The sequence below is a fragment of the Thunnus albacares genome, chromosome 11 (assembly GCF_914725855.1).
Source record: "Thunnus albacares chromosome 11, fThuAlb1.1, whole genome shotgun sequence".
In the NCBI taxonomy this organism is placed as follows: Eukaryota; Metazoa; Chordata; class Actinopteri; order Scombriformes; family Scombridae; genus Thunnus; species Thunnus albacares.
Window position 1 is genome coordinate 3,916,986 of NC_058116.1, and position 21,581 is coordinate 3,938,566.

Genomic DNA, 21,581 nt, shown 5'->3' on the forward strand with positions numbered 1-21,581 from the left:
ACAAAATGGTTTGCTGCCCTAAACCAAAAAATGAAAAATGCCCTAAATAAGGTGACACCACTCAAGGTCAAAAAGAAGTCATGTGAAAAAACATCATCACGGATAGACAGCATTATCTGAGAGTTGAAGAGGTCTTGTAGAGCAGCAGAAAGGAGACGGAGAAAAACTCAACAAGGTCCACTGTAATATTTACAAAGAAAACTTAGTTACCTATAATAGCACTGCACGCACTACAAGAAGGGCTAAAATCATCTCAGAAAATAACAGCAATCCTAGAGTACTGTTTTCCATTATCAACTGATTGTTAAACCTTGCCTCTGCCTCTGACCTTTTTAACCAAGCCTCTTCCCCTAAATGTGAGAAATTTGGAAAAAAAATTAACAATAAAATCAACCATCAGAGCTGAAATTGATAGAACTCCTGGTGACCTCTGCAGGTAACCTTGTGAAAGGCAGGCAACAACGAGAAAATTCTCTAGCATCTCACTCTCAGAACTTTGCAGGATTGTAGCAATGAGCAAATCTTCCACTTGTTGCCTTGGCCCTGTTCGTTCTGCACTCATTAAGAAGGTCTTCGATAGTATTTCAAACACGCTCATAAATATTATTAATACATCCCCTGAAACAGGAGTTTTTCCTAATGACTTCAAAACTACTGTTGTGAAACCTCTACTGAAGAAACCTAACTTAGATTGTGGAGTTCTAAGCAATTACAGACCCATATTAAACCTCCCCTTTCTAAGCAAGATACTTGAAAAAGTTGTTTTCCAACCAAATAAACAACTTTCTAAATGAGAACAATCTTCTGGAGAAATTTCAGTCAAGTTTCAGAGCTAATCACAGAAATTGGTGTCATTAAGATAGTTAGTGATCTGAGACTTAGCACTGATGCTAATAAGGTATTTGTTCTGGTTCTTCTTGATTTAAGTGCAGCATTTGATACTTTTGACCATGAAATCCTCATAAATCATCTCAAGAGCTGGGCCAGTCTCTCAGAATGTGTTTTAAATAGGTTCCAGACATACTTTATAGGAAGACAATTTTTCATTAGTCTTGGAGAACATGTGTCAGAGAAATATGACATAACTTCTGGTGTTGCGCAAGGGAGCTGCCTCGGGCCTTTGCTATTCTCACTATATATGCCTTCCCTAGGTGATGTCATCAGAGAACATAATGTTAGCTTCCACAGCTATGCTGACGATACACAATTATACATGTCTGTTGAGCCAAACAATCCAGATGCTTAAACTCCCTGTCTGCAATTAAATATCAAAATATGATTAGGATTATGATTATGATGATGATTTTATCATCTTTTTTCCCTTGGAAGAATCTTTCTTGTAAACTCAAGCATTTTAAAATGAACGGCTCCTGTTCATTGAATCCTTTTAACAGCTGTAGTTACTTTTTACAATGCTGCACATGGCCAAACATACAAAGTATATGGACACTAAACACCCATATGTGATAGTTAACCATCTCATTCCAAAACCAATCTGCTACTATAACAGCCTCCACTCTTCTGGTTTCAGGTTGTACACAAGATTTTTGAACCTGGTCGCAGGGATTTGCTCCAAATCAGCCACCAGAGCATTAGCATATCTGGCAGAAATCAACAATGCTGTGCTGGTAGGGGTGTGTTGGTGCTTAGCGGTGTTGCTTTTAGGTAGCCTACCATTAATTACTCCCTCCACACATAATTCAACTGTGGTTGTGACTTCTTATTCCATCTTGAATGACCTCACATGAAATCTCAGATAACCATTTGGAATTAATTGGTACTTCATACCAATCTGTAACATCTATGCAGTGTAGACCCACTGTCCATGGAACATTTACTTTTCACACCCCTCCAAGTAGATGTTAATTAAGGGGGGTTATGTGGATCTACAATTTAAATAAATATAATTTACACTACTTCACAATCTAATGTGCAATGTGTGTGTGTGTGTGTGTGTGTGTGTGTGTGTGTGTTTCATGTGACGTCTCACAACCACACACACCCATTGTGGGGTTTGTATAAAGATAAATTGCTTTCGCCTGTAATGTGAAAGCTTTTGAAGCAAATGTAGTCTGGAAAGACAAAGATTATGTTCCCCTTTAGTTTGACCTAGAATATGAATGTGAAATTCACTTCCCCAGCAACAGTTTATCATTATACTCACAATGCACATATGCATGAACAGATCCGATAAGAAAATTATGATTGCTCAATATAGTTTTCTACTTGAATTTCCACTCAAATTCACAATAGACTATGTAGTCTATACTCATCGAAACAGTCATGTCAACTGAAACCCCATGCAGTTAGTTCCAGTTTTGTTTGCAGAGGTTTTGAGATCTCCATCCCTGAGACTTCTGATGCCACCTTGATACAATGGAAGTGAATAAAACTTAATAATAAAACTTAATGGGAACAAGAGAGTAATTGAGTTAATTAAAACATTTTAAAACACATACTTTTTCCATAAAATGAATTGTGAAGGGTATAAACACAAAACAGTAAACTCTTACTGCCACCATGCTCATCCACTCCCATGCTTATGGAATTTAAAATATAGTAGCAATGTGTTCTTCCCTACCCAAGAATTCTTAAATACAGAATGTCCAGTCATGATAAGTAGAACAATAAGGTGAAAGAAAAGGCAACAGTAAGAATATTCAGTTTACTGAACAAACACATTTTGTTTTCAGTGACTTTATCCTCAAATGTTCCTTTCCAGAGAAAGCATGGGAAAAATCAGACCTCATCAAAAGAAATCAAAGAGAAGAGAATGCTAGGTATTAACAGGGAGTATTAACTTTGATGTAAGATGTAATTAGAAGGCACTCTTCACAATGAGACATTTCATTTTATATCCATTTCATTTTCTATTCAATCCACTCGAAATGTTTAACATAGGAACTAAAAGCAATTAACTAATATAAATGCTGCTGAACTTTCAAACCATTTTTTTCTTAAGTGGAATGGTTTAACAAAAACATGTGATACGGTGGCCCTGAGGTGCAAAACACAACAACATATCAGAAACCACATCAACATTTCAGAAATCACATTAACAAATCAGAAAATACAACAACATTTCAGAAAACACAACAACAAATCAGAAAATTACAACAAATCAGAAAACTCTACAACATTTCGCAAAACTGAAAAGGTAGGGACAGCAATCTTGTTTTAGACTGGACAAAACCAAGGTTTGGTGAGTGATACTATAGTATATAGAAGTAAACAACCACAGATGTGCTGACTGGCACTGCCTGGGCCACTCATTTACATCATTGTCTTGACCCTCTTGACAGAAGTTCAATATCATTTTCTGTTTCCTAATATTCACTTAACCTCTCGGTAGTGTCAATGCACAAATTTTAAGCTGAGTTTGAAAGAATAGAAGAAGATATAAAAAAAAAGTATGGGATATTCCAACAAAGGCTATTTATATGATGTTATTCTTGATATGCTCAAACTGCAGAGGAGTTACAAAGTAGAAACAGGAAATGACCTTGTGGGGTCAAGACAGTGGTGTAAATGATTGGCCCAGACAGTGCCAGACAGTGCATCCCTGCTTGTTGTTGACCAAACCTTGAACTCTGTAGAACTCTGAATTGACTTTGATTCTGTCCAATATAAAACAACAATTCTGTTTTGCAAAATGTTGTTTTTTTGGATTTGTTGTTGTGCTTTCTATTTACAGATGTGTTTCCTGAAATGTTGTTGTAGCCCCCGTAATCTACAAAAAGTTCAAATGGATCACAAAAAAGGAACATTTGCCTGCATGTTTAAGGCATCACATATAACTTTAGATTGGAAGTTCATTCTCGACCATGGAAACAGCAGTTGACAAAACAATCTCACCACAAGGTCCATTTTCAATTTAAATGTTTTAGCCAACATGGACCAGAAGTCCTCGAAGTGCTCAGAAAAATGGAAATCATCTATAATAATAAAAACTGGGCAAACTCAATCTGCTGTTGCCATGGCTGTTGTTTTGTCAACAGATATAACATTTGAAAACTTGTTAGTCATGTGATTTCAGACATCTGATATCACAGTCAGACATCTGACATCACAGTCAGACATCTGATGCAGAAACTGTCGATCTTTCTGAGATCCTTCTTTACAGTGAACTTTGAACTTCATCATCATTAAATTGTAAATGAGAGAGTTTGCAGGTTATTGTGTAGCTGTGTATTTAGGTTATATTCATGTATATTCTCAGACAGGTTTAGGTATGTTGGTTAATTATGAAGAGGATTGTCTTTTCTGGATTTTTATTCCTGTCTGTTCTTCCTTTCCCTTCACATCTCCCCTGCACACCTGTTCAGTGTTCAGAGTGGTTAGCCTTGCCCTGTTTGGTGCCTGCCACACCCTCCTTTTCTTCATTGTTAACCAATCCTTGTGTTTCCCTCCTTTTCCAGTGCCTGCCCCACTCCAGCTGTGTCTTGTTCTGTGTTTAGTTCCTTGTGTATTTATACCTGTCTGTTCCTTGAGTTCTTTGTCAGTTCATGGTAAATGTATCTTGGTGTTTGCAGCTGTTAATTTTGTTCCTCGTGTTACGTTCCTTGTGTTTCAAGCCAGCCAGTTCTGTTGCCTTCGTCTGCCTACAACCTGAGTCTGGTAATAAATAGTTATTACTTCTTCAGTTCCCGTTGCCTGCCTGTTGCTTCTGCATTTGGGTCCGTCTGCCTGCATAAGCATGACACTGGCTACATATGCTGTAATAAAGGGGCATACTGTATTATACTTTATTCAGTGTGTTTCACATCAACAACTGAAGGAAAGAATGTGAGTTGAGAGAGGCAATTTTGCTCAATCAGACTTCTGTGAATATGATACATTTAGAATTTGCCTCTTATAAAGTGACTGAAGCTTTTGTTAAGAGACCCACATTCTATGAAGGAAGATTCTGCATCCAGAGTGCTATTAAACTAAGTAAATAATGTAAATTACATTTTTATATTGCACAGGTGAACCAAACAAACTGCTATCCGAGCTCTACAGTATATACAGTTGAAATCCAGCAAAGTCACTGCAAAACCTCTAAACTCCAATAGCATTAAAATAAAATGACATGGAGAGAAACGCTGTGTATGAAACAATATTAAATATGGGGGAAATGTTTTAGGAGATGCAGCAGCACAAAGAAAACAAGAAAATCAAATGTTTCAAAGTTCATTTAGGTCATCATAGGTTCATAAAAGCTCCAGAATAGCTACTAAATGGACCTTGAGGTGAGGTTTTTGTCCAAAGAGAAAATGTATCCTTGGTGGAATCTTCTCTTTTGTTTTTATATTTACAATAGAGGGAGCAAAAACTAAAGATCTAAACCCAAAAAGGCCAAGAAGAAAGTAAATATTTAATATAGGATTCATAATATTATATCACAGATTGTTTACAGATATGTAAGGGTTGAGAAATGATAAATGATCATCTTACCCCAGAAATACACAATGGAACGTGTGGCTGAGGACTGATTCAAGCCTGGCTCCAGACTTCTGAATCACAGACATCTTTGTTCATTGATTTTAATATTAATGAATGAAGAAGTGAAACAAAATGGCAATTCAGTCTGATCATCAGTCTACACTCATTAAGTCAGTTGTAGCAGCCAATCAAGGACATGTTCTGTTTGCCGTCCATCGTCAAAAATCACATGAGGCATTTTAAATATTCCATAGAAAGAACAAAAAAAACATCTTGCACAAAAAACCCCCCAAATGAACCATTCATTGAAGTCTAAAATATAGCATCAGGCATTTCAGCAGATATATATATATATCTTTAGACAATATGCAGCCCTGGTCATGGGACTGTGTTACAGTTGAAAGGTTTGGTGTTGATGTTTTCCACAGAATAATGCATATATAATTCCTTCTGTAGTCAAACATATAATACTGTAGCTGGCTAGCTGTAGCCTTTGCTGTTGCCAAAAGTTGATATTCTGTAAATAAAGAGTCAGTGTGCTACTCATGGTCAAATACAATGCTGGACAATACACACTCAGCCAGTGGAAACAGATGTATACTGTCCTCTGTGGCTCTGGAGGAGTAAACAATCCCCAGTGATGTCATGAGGCTGTCATCTTGGAATTGGGGGCCACAAATATGAACAGAAAGTTTTAAGAGACTGTTTACGAGGCGTTTAGGGCCTAATAAAAAGATACAATCGAGTTGTATTATGGGAAAGAACGGATCTAGGATTATTGGAATTTGACCCATACCAGGGTCACAATTTCTTGTCCACTGCTACTTTGATGTTGAGAAGTCTTTCTAATATGTTTCTGTCTCTGAAGTTCATGGAAGTCCAACACTGATTTGTTCATTTGTTTCTTTAATATAGGCTCTGATTTATTATGATGCTAATATATGATCAAGGCGAGAAGGTTGATTCTTCTGTAAACTGAATGTCTGACATAAACAATTTTTTTCTTTAAATGTATTTGCATATATGTATTTTATCAGTAGGTTATATATCAAATGGCAACATGTATGTTTCATATTGTACATAGTCCATGAAGAAATGACTAATCTTAATTTAGTTTGCTTTGTTTATCTGTATATTTGACTATAGTACATATATATATGATTGCATGTGGTATTCTGTCCAACATTTGATCCGGCTGACAATGACAGAGTGACTTTTTGTTATATGCTCTCTGTTAGCACTTCTGCTGTCACTGAATGCCCCTGAGCCTGCCAAGTATTTGCACTCTTACATTAAAGGCTGGTGATATGACCCTAACAACAGCACACAGATGAAAGACACGGTCATACTAAGAAGTGCACATCCTGACCTGCTACATGCATCAAATCCATTTTCATTAGAGTGTGAAGCATAGCAGTGTGTCTAATGGGTTTTAAGATACTTTGGAGTTGGTTTGTATTAAGCTGGCAAGGCCTTCCAGCATGGCTAAATTGTGCAACAGACAATGTTCTCACCAACATAGTGCATGAGTGAATGAGTCATCAGTACATGCAAGGCACACAAAAAAACAGCCAGTTATTCCTCCCCTGAATTATCAAAAGTGCACTAAAACTCACAGGCACCATCAAACAGTATATGTCTATGGATACAAGTCAGTGAAGTATATATAAAAAAATAAATAATAAATATGCTTCCCATGTTATAGATTTATTGTAAATATATATCATACCTGTACAAAGTCTGCTGGTCCCATGCAAAACATTTGTATCAAAAACTTTATTCAGTAGAACCAGTTCTGGAGTAACATATGCCATGCTTTTGTATTTTTTTCTTTTTTTCAGTCAGGTTGTAACACAGATCCTCACTCCAGGCATCCAGATTCATTCTTTCATGCACTTTTACAAAGAGCTGCACTTCTGCTCCTGCAAGACATTTCCAACAAATATCCCAAATCATGCTCAACCATTAATGGGGGGCAAAAAAAAAAAAAAAAAGAGATCACAGCCAGCAGCTGTTCACCTTGCTACATAGTAAAAGAGTGTGAGAGAGGTTTTTAAGTCATGACAGCAAGCATGAGTTTAGCAATATGTATGTTTTGAAGGAAGGGTGATCAGTAACAGGGACACTGCTGAAAAGAGGCACTCTAACTTCTAACTCATGACAGTGCAGACTGGACTTGGCAACACTGAATGTTTTAAAGGCGTCATTCAAGTTTCACCCAATTTACTTCACTCAGTTTGTGATTTTTACTTTCACCCAAATACAATTGGAGGTCATTTTGTTAGCCGTGCTGGCAGCATTTTAAAATATTTAAAAGTTTCCAGAAACTGTGTGCTGGTTACACTGGGTAACCAACCCACCAACCTCACTGTAGACATATTTCATAACAACTACTCTCTAACCAAAAATGAGTAATCTCAATGAAAACTGCTGATGGCTTCCAAGAGGGAAACATAACAGAAAAACATTGTGACACACTGATGCAGAGTAGGAGCTCTTTCCAGGGATAACCAAATTCAATTCATCTCCATTGTAAAGGGGCGGAGGCAGAAATCTCAGAAACAGTTTTAAACATATTCACATAAAACCCCAGCTATTTGAATGCAGAGATACCACGAGGAGTTCAGAGGATGTTTTTGTAATTTGAATGACCATTTAAAGAGTAACTTTGCACCAGTTGGAAATCCTGTTTCTCCTGACCTCTTGTGATCGAAGCTCTCACCTTGCTGTAATGAAGTGGACTGACGGTGTGCAGGTTTTAACTGAAACAGGTCAGTAAAATCATTTTCAGCCTGATGTTGAGTTGCGTTTAAACAGAGCAGCTGCAACCAAGCTGATTAAAATATGAACTACGTGGTTAAAATGAATTCAGGATTACAACATAAAGATGTCAAATGTATGATTGTCTAAACATCGAGCTAACACTAAAGGAATATATCACATGGGACCGTTACAAAATCAAAAGTTGTTTCTTTCATCAAGCAAAGAAATGACAGAACTAGTCTCATTTCCAGCTCTCACTCACTGTACGTTATTAGATTCATTGCATTGAAAAGGCATGACTACAAGCTCACTAACTGAATTCACTACCATGTCTGTTCACTTCAAAAATGTCAAAAATAACTTTCCCACATTGCGATGACATGTCACTTGAGAACAGCATTTCAACTCACACACTATTATATCAATTAAGAACCATCAGCTTTATGTTCCAAATCATAGTGACAGCGTTTTAAAATACAAATGCATAAAGTTTCACATCCAGGGCTACAATGCTACAAATGTTCTGTTACATATCAAAGCTTTTCATCTTAAAACACTGTTGCTACGTTATGTTGTGCTATCTGTTCTTTTTTGCTCAAGTATCGCATGAGTTAAGTGTCATATTTGTTTTGAAGTAATAAAAAGGTTTTAACATCCCATTCATAAGATGTGTTGACCTATTTAATTGATTAGAAATGGAGGAAGGACTGACAGAATTTGATAAAGCATGAATAAAGTCTAATCTGGTTGGTTTATAAAGTATCACTTGAAGCTAAGAATTGTAAAAGTATTTACTTTTCAATAGATAAAAGAAATGAAACGCAATCACATGACAACAAAAGGGATGTTTGTTCACTCGGATGGATATGTGAGGGGAAAAAACATGACTAGTCTTTGCACCCACCTGCTGGCTACTTTAGGTTATTAATGTATAAACCACCTAAACATCAAAAAATGAGGAAAAAAAATCAAAGGACACAACTCACACATCATTGGTGGGGAAACTTGCAGAACTTATGCTTTTAAAAAGTCAACATAATCAATGCCAGACCACTGAGAATGCAACCAAGAATAACAACATCCAAGCAAACACCAAACAAATAGCAGCTAACACAAGAGAGAAACAGATAGAAACCATGCAAGCACAGAATGAAAAAGGTTTATTGAACTAAATTATGAATGTAATCTGAAATTAATTTAAGAAAAAAAACAAAACAAAACAACAATTTACAAATCTGGACAGTTTATACCAACAAGCACACTGCAGATGTAAAATCTACAAATGTGTTTCAATACTAGTAGTCTTCACATTATTCTTCCTACATTGTTATAAAGGAAAACTGCTTCTTAAAAGAGACCAAAAGACGAGCTGCATGGGGGGAGAGGTGAGTTAGGGATATTTTTTTTTTTTATAGTGTCATTTAAAAGGAAGTTATCGATTCTATCAGTGCGTCATTCAGTACAATGCATCGCTGTGACTGAGTTCTGTTCAGCGTTCAGATGGCAGCTCAACTGTATCCGAGTCAAAATACAGTTTCTCTGTCTAAACAAAAAGCAACTGCAGTTTGTTCATAAATAAAAAAAATAACAAAAACCAACAAAAAGAAAGCAGTTCGTTCATGTTTTGTGAGCATCTTAACAACTCAGACAACAGCTGTAAAAAAATAAGGTTGCTTGATAATTGGATTGTATGCCAGGTCAGTTCTGGCAGTTTGAGAACTGTGGTTGGGCTTTAGTGTTTCAATAAGCGGACATGGTTTTGTTCCTCTTCTGTTGGTTGTTTTGGTGTGTTTTCCTTGATCAGGTCCCTCTGAATATTGTTGGGCTCACTCCACTTTGCTGTAGTCCTCTACGTGGCCCAGCACCTTCTTCCTCTGTCGTATCATGTGGAAGTAAAGCTGGGGGAAGACTAGGGGGAGGCAGAGGAAGATCAGTACGTTACTGATAGAATGAAAGAGTTTTACATCAAACTAGAGCGACAACAGCATCAATTAAGGACAGAAGACTTCCTTCTTTTTCTTAATTTTGCAAGATACCTCTATAGAGGCAGGCTGCATTCCCTGAATGAAGAGAAACTGGAGACGTTTTCTTGTCATTATAACTTCTGTGTCTTGTAATTATGAGAAAACTATTACTAATTATGTGATACATTATCTCGTAATATGATGAAACTAAACTGTTCAATTCTCAAATGGTGCTCTGACTGGATGCGAGTGGCAGTAATGCATACAAAGATCTGCATAGGAGCAGCATATTTGCTATGTGTGGTGCAAAGTGAAGCAGACGCAACCATGTTGAGCTGAAAAGGTTTCAACTACAGTGGAAATTCACCATTAACCAAAGGCTTTATGACTCCAATCCATGCACAAACAAGAGACAAGAGGAAAATAACAAAAAGAACTGAAGTTCATGGAGAGTTTTAAGATCAGAGTCTGAGCTCTCACACACAGGCAAACTCTGAACACACACACACAGTTGGTGTGTATGTTGCTGTGCAGTCAAAACATTTTAAGTGAATAAACATGGGCTGGAAAAAAACACTTCAGTAGTCACGTTTTCACAAACAACACAACAAGAAAATTGTCTCATAATTACGAGTAAAGGAATTATGGGATAGATTTGTTGTAATTACCAGTTATTACCAGTCATGATTGTGAGACACGGAAGTCATAATTACAAGAAAGCCGACCATTTTTCTCCTCTCTGGTGATTGCAGTGCACCTCTGTTCACTTGGAATCACAATGTGATCTCTGCCCATTAAACCTAACCTTGAAAAATGATGCAACATCTGCTTGTTGACTTACGGGGAATGTAGGAGATCATGATGAGGATGAGGAAGGTATAGTAGTCGAAGGAGAAGTTGTACTTGTTGGGGAGGGTGACGGAGTACAGGCCCGTCTTCTGCACGTATGGCAGCGCTGCATAGATAGTCAGCAGCTCCCCGGTCACTCCCATGGGATACAGCATGATGAAAAAAGTGTACCTGCAGCAGAGGGGAGGGAAGAGCTTCATCACTCATTGCTTCTGCAACACAAGAGGTGGACGATAGAGCTGCTATCATCTAAACACAGAGGCAGATATGGATCATGATATGGATTTGGATTTACCATTTGTCCTATTTTAATTGTGGAGTATTGTATCACACAAAGTGCACTGCAAGCATTAATGCATGTTAACCAGTGCAGTTGATATATCAATCAATATGAATAGATAAGGAAAACTTTAAGATCCTGCTTTATATTAAAACAAACGTGTTTTCCTGCTGAGAAAATGTGGGTGCAACCAAACGATGAAGAAAGTTGTCTAGAACAGGTACTTCATCCATAGTTTGGACATGGTTTTGATTTTTTTTTTGGACCAGAATAGATAAAAAAAATCTGTTGCTAAAGGCAGGAATACCAGAAACATTTTTATCACTTCAATAAATAAAGTGGAGGAGTATGAGGAATGTTTGAAATGTGCTCAGACTCTGATACAACTAAAAAAGAAAGAGAAAGAAAAACACAGTGCAGACCATCGTCACTGTTATATATATAAAAAAGGCCAGTCTGAGAGTACATTTCACACCATTACTGTATATTTATGTAAAGACAAGGTGCCCATTCTTAACAATGATGCTTTAAAAGCAATTATGAAAAAGCTGCATTCACAGTATAATAAACCACAAACACCAAAAACAAAATCATGAAGTTGTTGTGTGAAGGGGATGCCTCTGCATGCCTCTGATTTTTTTTTTTTTTATCATAGCACTCTTGAGGGATCAGGCCTTTTGTGGAGGATTGTAATTAAAAGCGAGAGACACAGTGAGAAACACTCTACAGAGAGAATATACATCAAAGAGAGTAAATAAAAAGGTCCGTCTATCCCTTAACTAGCACTCCAAACCAACAACTGTCTTCTCTCATCCGTCACTGCATTTTCCATGGATGCACAACCAATTTTTGTGTCTCTCAGGGTGCAACTCAAAGTCAAATACCAATATAGCGATGGTCTCATTTGCTACCTAGCAACACAGACCGCAGGGAGGAAGGCACTTAGCAACTGTTGCCTTGGTTGGAGATGCAGATGGATGCCATTTGGCTGACAGAGAGATTTTTATGGTGGAAGCAGCACAAGATTGTCTGTATGTTTGATGATTTTTTGGAAAAACAATTAAACAGTAATCAGTGTTAGGAGTGATGCATGTACAGAGTAATGTGTCATTGTAATAATAGTACTGTTTCCTGTAGCAGTGTCATATTCTTTCATCATTATAGTATCCACAAACAGATTCACACATCTGTAATCAGTAGCACACCAACATACCTTCTGTGAAACACTACTCATCAGAAATTTCTTACTTTTAAGAAATGAGGGAATGCTCTGTAATATTTCATATAATAAACCTTGAATTTTCAACATTACTTGCACTTCAATGCTGCAATTTGGTTTCTGTTTGAAATGTTTCATTGCTTTTGTCAAATGTTTTTCAATTCCAAAATGATGTTTTCAAGAACAAACATACTTTGCTGAGTACTACAGCTGCAACGAATGATTATTTTCATCAACTATTTTTTCCAAATAACTGATTTTGTCTTTTAAAAACCATCACAATTTCCTGGAACATGATGTGACATCTTCAAGATGCTTGCTTTGCCAGAGAATTCAAAATGACATAAAACAGAGAAAAGCAACAAGTTCTCACATTTCAGAAGCTGGAAGGAGAGAGAACGTTTGACATGTTTTGCTTCATAAGTGACTTCAATGATTAATTGATTATCAACACTGTTGTTGAACATCTTGTCTCTGAACTACAGAGTATAAACACATACCAAACTTCTCAAATACTTGATAAGAAATGATTAGTCAGTCAACAGAAAAGTAATTGGCAACTGTTTTGATAATAAGTTAATTATTTCAGCTCAGTTTTTCCAGCAAAAATTACCAAACATTTGCTAGTTTTAACTTTTTCAAACGTGAAGATTTGCTGCTTTTCTTTGTCACATATCACTGGAATTTCAAAAATAATCTTTTGGTGAGAGAGGAGTGGATGGGGAGGGGGGGCTGTTATTACAGTCAGCAGATGAAAGACAACAGGAAATGATGGGAGAGAGTTGGGAACTACTCATTAGTTGCAGTCATAATGCAGTATAAATATGATCAAATTATGGCCTTAATCAACAAAATGTCTCATCAAAGAAGCGAAATAATCATCAAACGTTTGGCGTTTTCACAACTTCACATCATTTCTTCATTTCTTCAACAAGTATTGAGGTTTGACCCAGCTCTGATCAGTTTGGTTGTTTATTCATGTTTTGCTACTAAGCTACAGACATGTCCTGCTTTGACACCTCTCTCACACTGATTTTCCTACCTTGCCCATTTGATGAGGTACGGCAAGTGATTGAGCAGGCTGAACGTGTAGAAAGAGTAGCGAATGATCTCCGTCACGGTCCAGGCTGTGACAAACAGCAGCACGCTATCCTCACTCTGCACCTGCAGGAACACACACACACACACACACAGACACACACACAAAGCATGATGGGAGGAGGATGACAGAGCAATGGACAGGCTTTGCATCATGCCGCCGTAGTTACTCTGCTGTAGGCTAATCTAGACTTTTCATTGCAGAACCATGCTGTTTGTTTCAGATGCTCACAGATCAGATCACACTGCAGCTCGCCGGTCACGGTCCTCAGATATTAGGTTTTCAAAAAAAATGCAAGTTCGATGTTAAAAACAGAGTTCTCGACACACACTCACAATACGAATAGGGTTTCCACACATTGACAAACAAGTCAAAGAGAGAACAGCTTGAGAAAAATGTCAGTACAGCATCGTACAATACACACAAGCAAGAACAAACATTTCAAACATCCAATACATGTAGCCGACTGTATCGAAACTCAGCATCTCATGTTACTTACATGTTTACTCCTCTCTGATCTATTAACAGGGCAAACAGTACATCAGGTGGTCACTTACAAACAAAGCCATCTGACTTTTTACATCACTATGTCATTCATACAATGTACATTTCACAGATTATATGTTGCACCCTTGTGTGTGTGTGTGTAATGCAGACGACAGATCTTACCTCCCTGACACTGTGTGTGACGGCCCAGGTGAGGAAGACCCGGGACATGACCTGGAATCCAGTCAGGACCACAGAGGAGGGTACGATTCCTGGAGCACCACACACACACACACACACACACACACACACACACACACACACAACACAAACACACACACACCAAACACATATGTGAATTAGTTTGTGTATGAGTGATGCTCTGTTCTGATACGCTGGATCAGTGTAGGCTCTGTCACCTACCGCCGAAATATAATATCAATATAATACTGTTTCTTAGTCACTGTTGTTATAAAATGTAAATATAGCTTTCTAGAAAAATATAATAGAAAGTTGCACAAGCCTCAATAACATGAAATACTAGAAGTAATATTGGAAAAAGTAAAAAAAGGCTGTTTACAGAGAACCGGGTCTCTGTATGTGTTCACTCGACAGCATGTTAGCAGCAAATGGTTTGATTGGTGATTGTGTCAATGGAATGTAGATGCAGCGTCTTCAACCAACCATTAGAGCAGAACCTATTGCTGAAGGTCTGCGTGTGTGCATGTATGTGTGTGTGTGTGTGTGTGTGTGTGTGTGTGGGCTGAGTGGGAAAGGTCAGCTAGCCGTAGCCTCCAGATAATGAAGAGAATGGACTGTGAAGCGCAGCGAGGCAACCAGGCGAGAGCCGATCGCTCCTCATCACATTAACGCCATGAGAGTCAACAGCTTCTCCGCTCTCTCTTTGGCAAACACTTCAAATATGAAAAGGCTTTGTCTGTCTGTACACATTCATATCGGAGATACATCTACAAATCTGATGAGTCATGATAACAATGTGACCAGTGAAAGTCATAATTCAAGCTATCTGCCACTACACTCTTTACTAGTTACAGTAAGTTGAGATACGATATCTGCAAATACGTTTTCACCAGTCAAAAGAACTTTTAATGGATCACTAGTGTTGTCAAAGATGTTCAACCTGTCAACCTGGTAATTATTCTTTCCAGAAATCAAAACTTAAAAGTATTTTTTGATTGGTGGTTCCATACAGCTTAACGTCACATCTTGAATGAACATTTAGTCAAATTGTTATGAGAGGCGCAATATCCTGAAAAGTCACATATGAATCACAAATATCTGAAAGTAAAAAAGGTTTCTGATCATTTCTCTGAAGCAGTCTGTGTGGAGGTTGAGGGCGGAGGCTGAAGAGAAACTCACCTACAGCACAGTGCAGTATCTGTGAAACAAAGAGATAACAGAAAATTACCCAACATGCTGCTGGCAGAGGAGCGCAGGACGACTTACACAGTCTAGAGGAACACGATACATCTCCTGCTTTCTGTGTATAGTTTCATATTTTTGCTTTTGGATTAATGCTGTGTATATCTGAAAATGTATTTACTTGAATTTCACAACATTTCATAAAACGGACTTACTATTTCTACATAACGTGTCGTGTGTGTGTGTGTGTGCGACTGACAATGACACTGTTAAGATAGATTAAATAACAGCGTGCCTGTTATGTTCAGACTGTGCAGATTATTTAATGAATGGAAGATAGTGATGTTAAACAAAGTAAGTCTCTTATCACTGTGTGTCTGGACAGGATCACTGAAACACCTCATGCTGCCTAACCTTTGCACTATACACATGCATGTGTGTGTTAGTGTACATGTGCATGTCTGTGTATGTGCACTTTTAACACACGTGAGGAGACAACCCAACTCTCTTTTACATCATTTTGAAAAACAGCAAGGAACTTCATCTCCCAACTGTTCAGAAATACTTTATTTTTTAATTAGATTGAAATCTTACAACAAGTCATGTCAATTATAAAAGTATTTTTTTGCTGCTGTGCCTTTAACACTATGTAGCCTGGCATGCTGTTACCAGGACATACCAAACCCTGTACAGTATCAGTCAGTGCCTCTACACATCCAGACCTGGATCCCAAGACTCAAGCACTTTTTAATGGCTTTATGATATTTCTGGCAGTTGAAACAGGATGAGATTAAAAAGTAAACCAATTTTTGTCTGACTGCTTCACTGGTTCATTTATCCATTAAGCAACTGGAAAACAAACACATATCTTAGCAGAGGTTTCCATTAATTATTCACTCCATTGTATAATTACTGGATTGCTGTGAAACCATTAAGTGACTGTACTGTTACTGTAATAAATGTGTCTGATGTCTTCCCTCACTACACACACACCACTCCAAACTCTGGACACATCTACTCATTCAAGGGTTTTTCTTTATTTTTACTATTTTCTACATTGTAGAACAAAACTGAAGACATCAAGACTGTGAAATAACATGTATGGAATATAAATCTACAGTTGTTATTTCATAGATGTCTTCAGTATTGTTCTACCATGTAGAAAATAGTAAAATTGCATCCAAACGTTTGACTGCTGCTGCATCTCTACACATATTTATTAATAAACACTGTGATATCATATTTGATTGTGGTATTATCGCTCAGTCCCCTGTGCTTATCTCACCTCTAGAATAGCTCCGGTCTGAAAGAACTTAAGTGGCTTCTCTATGGAGTAGTAGAGCCCGTGGTAGCTGCCTCTGGCCAGGTAAGCTCTGACCAGACCCACAGCTATCACCAGCCACCTGGAGGAGAAGAAGAGAGAAAAAAAACACAGTATAGTCATTGAACAAGTTGAACGGATCCACCAGACAATCTTATCAGTTAATGTGCTGTTTCTATATGAAAAAAAAGGATTCTGCAATGAAAGGAAGTGCAATGTTTCTATGATAGAGAACTACTGAATGCATTTTTTAAAAGGTCTTTTTTTTTGGCATTATGGCTTTTTTTTTAAATTTTGATAGTTGAAAGTGCAGAAAGAAACAGGAAACACGGGTAGAGAGACATGTAACACAGGTCCAGCTGGAAGTCAACTATGGACGCTGCAGTCATGTGGTTTGGGTCTTAACCAATCAGCGACTGTTTTGACACACATGGATACTGGATATTTGAGGGCCAACATCTATATAGATATTTAAAAATAATACTTTCAATATACCGTCCAATGTTAATGAATGTCGAGTCTTCCTCTAATTTGGTTATTTAACAGCTGTGATATAAATATGTCTGGGTCAGAATATTATTTAGCAGCTGAACAATAAACTTTATTACCAAAGATTATAACAGATGTAAATACACTAAACGGCCTCTTCATTGGGACACCTGTGCAATCTAATGCTATCATTATTGAAAAGTGTTCCTAATATTTTGCCTTCCTCATATATGTTAATGGAGTGGACAAAATATTAGGAACACCGTTCAATATAATACAGTCCAGTACACCACCACCTCCCACTACGACCTCAATAATAAATATAAAGTAGAATTATCACCTTTCTGGCAATCTCAACAAAAACTGAAACTATAATAATAAAAATGAATACAATAATATCTTAAACCAGTATTTAAAAAAATAAAGATCAAGTATAAATAAAAATACACCCTTTAAAATATTACAGTTCCTGCAAAGCAAATGCAACTTTTGACAGATATCATCAATAATCATACAAATATCAGCCATGCTGATATATCACAAATCAATAATTTTGACACAATCTATTACCTATATTATGAGCCATATAATGAATAAGTTTCAATTTTGTGTAACGATAAAGAACTACAGTAGGTGCAATGTTCACACTGGGCAAGAGGAGCCATATTTGTAGATGGAGAGCTGTTGCAGGACAAGAGTTTCATCACAAATAATCATAATGATGTAATCTAATGCATTACACTATTCAGATGGAGCTTGTCCCCTCAATAAGGAAGCCAGAGGTCAGCCACAGAGCAGAGCTGGTGGAGATACTAGCTGTGGTAGAGCTGCTAGAGGAGACCTCAGCAGGACCGGGGGATCCTGTGGTAGTTTCAATTCACACGTAGGTTTCACAGATTGGAGGACGTGTCTGTTAGGCCTCAACCACAGTCAGGACAGAAACTAAACACGCCTGCTGAGCTGCTGTGGCAGTATCAGAATACAGACACTGCAGTTGAACAGCGAAAACTGGTATTTGTGTGTGTGTGTGTGTGTGCGTGTGACACCCTAACTTGTGCTCAATACAAAGTAAGCACTGTAAGGCCCATCGACGCAGGGAGGGACACAATGTGACCTAACTGGTTGGAACAGTGAGCAAACAACACCCACCATTCAATTGTGCAACAGTCTAAAAATCACAGCAATAAAACTGGTAAAGAGAGATTTATCAGTTCATGTCCCAAGATTATTACCTGTTAAATTTAACAAAAGTATCTTGACCAAACAACGGAGGTTATAAAACAGGCGTATGGTGCACATCTAGCCTGCTTTAATACAAATGGAGCTGTAATCATTCAAAACGGATTAAAATCCAGAAAGTTACATCTAATAACCAACACTGTTTACTTATAATTACCGATGCTGAACTAGTCATAGTGGAGTTTATAGTGGCAAACATACTTTTATCCTTACATTCTGAAATAAAATTAAATTCAAGGGTTCCCTTACTCAACCAAACGTTCACCTAGTCCTCATCTTCCCAAACATTACACTATGATATTTTCAATATGATACATGGGTCCTCACTCAGGCTGCAAATAACTATTATTGTATTTACATTATCAATTAATCTATTGATTATTTTTTCAATTAAATTGGTTAGTCTATGAAATGTGCAAACATAGTGAAAAATATCTCCATTGCAAGTTTTGAAAGCTCAAGGTGAATTCTGCAGCCAGCCAATATTTGACTTTTTTTGTTTTATTTAACATTTTCAGTGATTGTCATTGTTGCAAACTGATTTTCTGTCACTACTAGTTAACCATCTAATAGTTATATTGTTCTAATCTTAACTTTTTGCTTATTTGGTTTAAATTACATGTTCGTTAAAGTCCTGCAGAACACATATACAAAAGACTCTATTTTATCATTATGTTTTGTTTCTTGTATTATAACCTGACTATAAATGTATTACAGGGGGCTTTTTTCATTCTCCCTGCACGTTATTTTTAATTTTTATATGTGCACATTAATAAAATTCAAATGTCAGACTGAGTCGTTGCCCTGTATAAATTAACATGACAAAGCAAGAAGAAAAAACACATTTATCTGTAGACAATGAACCATCTGTGTCTTAATATAATTACTCTATATAGTGTGCGGTGGAGACGCGTCACGCCAGTCGGCTGCCGTTAATCTGTATAAGCTGCTGGACGTTAGGAGACTAATTTAAAGTTATTTCACAACACAGCAGCGTCTCCAACACCAGCTACATGAGAAGTTACAGATTAATAACGCAAAAATACTGCAAAAATAACGCATAAAAGTACGACGGGAAAATGTTGTTGCTCGCATTATTATCAGTGCTGTCTTGTCAAACAGGACACACACACACACACACACACACACACACACACACACACACACACACACACACACACACACACACACTAGCAGCATTAGCACGAGGAAACATGCTACCTACCCCGCCGTCATAACAACGTTGTAAATGACCAGGTAGGCAGTAGCCAGGGCACCGGGTCCCTTCTTTTTCTTCGGGGCCACATCGCTGTGAGCCGCCTTGCTGGTCCCCGGAGCAGCTGCCGACATGACTGGAGCCCTCAGCGGTCTTTGGTCCTGGACGACGGCGGCTGTCAGGAAACGAAAGGGGGCTAAAGTCAGGAAGTGTCGTCCCAAAAGCGAGAGCACTTCCTCATCACCTCCTCATCACTTCCGTCTTCGTTTAAATACACATACACAATATTTAAATCTATACACAAAGCCAAATGTATGAAACCCATTTCACTGCTTTTTGTATTTAAACCCCTGAGATGTGTATGAATTCAAAACATCTGCTGAAATATGGAAGTTTACAAAAGAATAGACCCTAAATGTATGAACCTTTAATTCAAATTGAAGACCGATATGTATTAATGTATCTTTTTAACTTTATTTATTGTATTATTTACAATTTATATATTTTAATTTATTTTCTTGTTTTTAATTTATTTAGCTATGGTTTGGGTTTGTTTTTTTAATTTGTTGGTTCTCTCTTACTCAGACATGCTGACTTGTCTTGTTGGTAAATCTACTGCTAAACAAGCATAAAAAAAACAACTTCCGCCTTCATTTAGAGACGCTCTCACTCAAATATCTATATCACCTGAAGACGTCGGGGCAACGTCCTTGTGATGTGCAGATGTATTTGTTTATTTAAGCTATTTATTTTTGACTATTTATTCGTGCGTGAATTAAATCCAGCTGCTCGGCTTCTTGAGTGTCCGCAGACTGGAATAGGAATTATAGAGCTCTAACTATCTTAAAATCTATGTTCAGTTTGTGTCAGTTCACCTGATTGTATGAGATGCTGTTTGAGAAGCGCGCCCCCTACTGCGCGCCCCCAGTATATTTACGCAATAACAGGCGCCCATGTGTGAGAACGGGAAACTCTCCAATGGCTCCAGGTTCACAGTAATTGGATTAACTACACATTTGTATGAGAATATGCACAACTAAGCACAATATAAACCAAAATTATAGGAGCCATATGATGATTCCTACATTTGACATTTTGTCATGCCATGTGGAGGGGCGTCAGAAACTAGTTTAATATTTCAGTTGATATTACGCTTTAATTGGACATAGTCCCAAATAAATGTATGTATAATCAAATTACCACAAACTAACTGACACACTAAAGTAGAATAGTACCACCATCACCATCCCATCCCACACACTCCATCATCCTCCAGAGCTCTGGACTCTGACAGTATATTACACCATATATACACACACACACACACACACATGTGATGCATGTGTGTATATGTATGTGTGGAATAACATTATTTTGCACATTTTTTTTACTATCCACAAGTCAGGTCATGTATACAGCCTACATACTGTAATGTTCAGGATGAATATGATACATATGATGTATATAGATTGAATTCGATTTACTTAACTCCTTATTTTGTTGTCTTTAATACTTTTAGTTTGTATCTGTTTCCGGCATCGCTAGATTTCCTGTTCTGCTGTAAGATGTTTTTTTCCCTCTGGGGATCAATAAAGTCTCATCTTCTGGTGCACTTTGGTACAAAATATTATTTTTATGACACTGCCTTGACCAGTCAAAGATCTTCATCAGACACCAAACATTTCCACAGTCACTGTATTTTATGCATATCTCAAAACATGGCAATAAACAACAAGTGCAAGCAACCAGTGTGCACATCTATCTGTCTTGTTCATGTGCTGAGTCATGTAGTTGTGATTACTGCCTCCCAGGGACCCAAACTGGCTCTTTGTCGGGTACAATTGATGCC

General features: G+C 37.5%; 1 protein-coding gene and 1 long non-coding RNA gene across 2 annotated transcripts; one reads left to right on the forward strand and one right to left on the reverse strand.

The window, feature by feature from the left end:
* Positions 1-6,990: 6,990 nt before the first annotated feature.
* On the forward strand, positions 6,991-9,720 carry LOC122992371. The gene is made up of 2 exons (XR_006406034.1): positions 6,991-8,221; positions 8,297-9,720. It is a non-coding gene; the product is annotated as an uncharacterized LOC122992371 (long non-coding RNA).
* Positions 9,331-19,997, reverse strand: hacd2 (3-hydroxyacyl-CoA dehydratase 2). Its single transcript, XM_044366147.1, has 7 exons — positions 19,742-19,997; positions 16,753-16,870; positions 15,465-15,483; positions 14,268-14,356; positions 13,542-13,663; positions 10,993-11,171; positions 9,331-10,096 (listed from the first exon to the last, which is right to left on the reverse strand). Exons 1-7 carry the CDS (start codon positions 19,864-19,866, stop codon positions 10,014-10,016), a joined length of 735 nt encoding a protein of 244 aa, XP_044222082.1. The 5' UTR covers positions 19,867-19,997; the 3' UTR covers positions 9,331-10,013.
* Between the last annotated feature and the right edge of the window lie 1,584 nt (positions 19,998-21,581).

Coding starts and splice junctions, on each gene's coding strand:
- hacd2 (XM_044366147.1), bottom strand. CDS start 19,866: ATGTCGGCAGCTGCTCCGGGGACCAGCAAGGCGGCTCACAGCGATGTG. Junction 13,664..14,267: donor TCACACACAGTGTCAGGGAG/GTAAGATCTGTC, acceptor GTGTTCCTGCAG/GTGCAGAGTGAGGATAGCGT. Junction 11,172..13,541: donor TACCTCATCAAATGGGCAAG/GTAGGAAAATCA, acceptor CCTCTGCTGCAG/GTACACTTTTTTCATCATGC.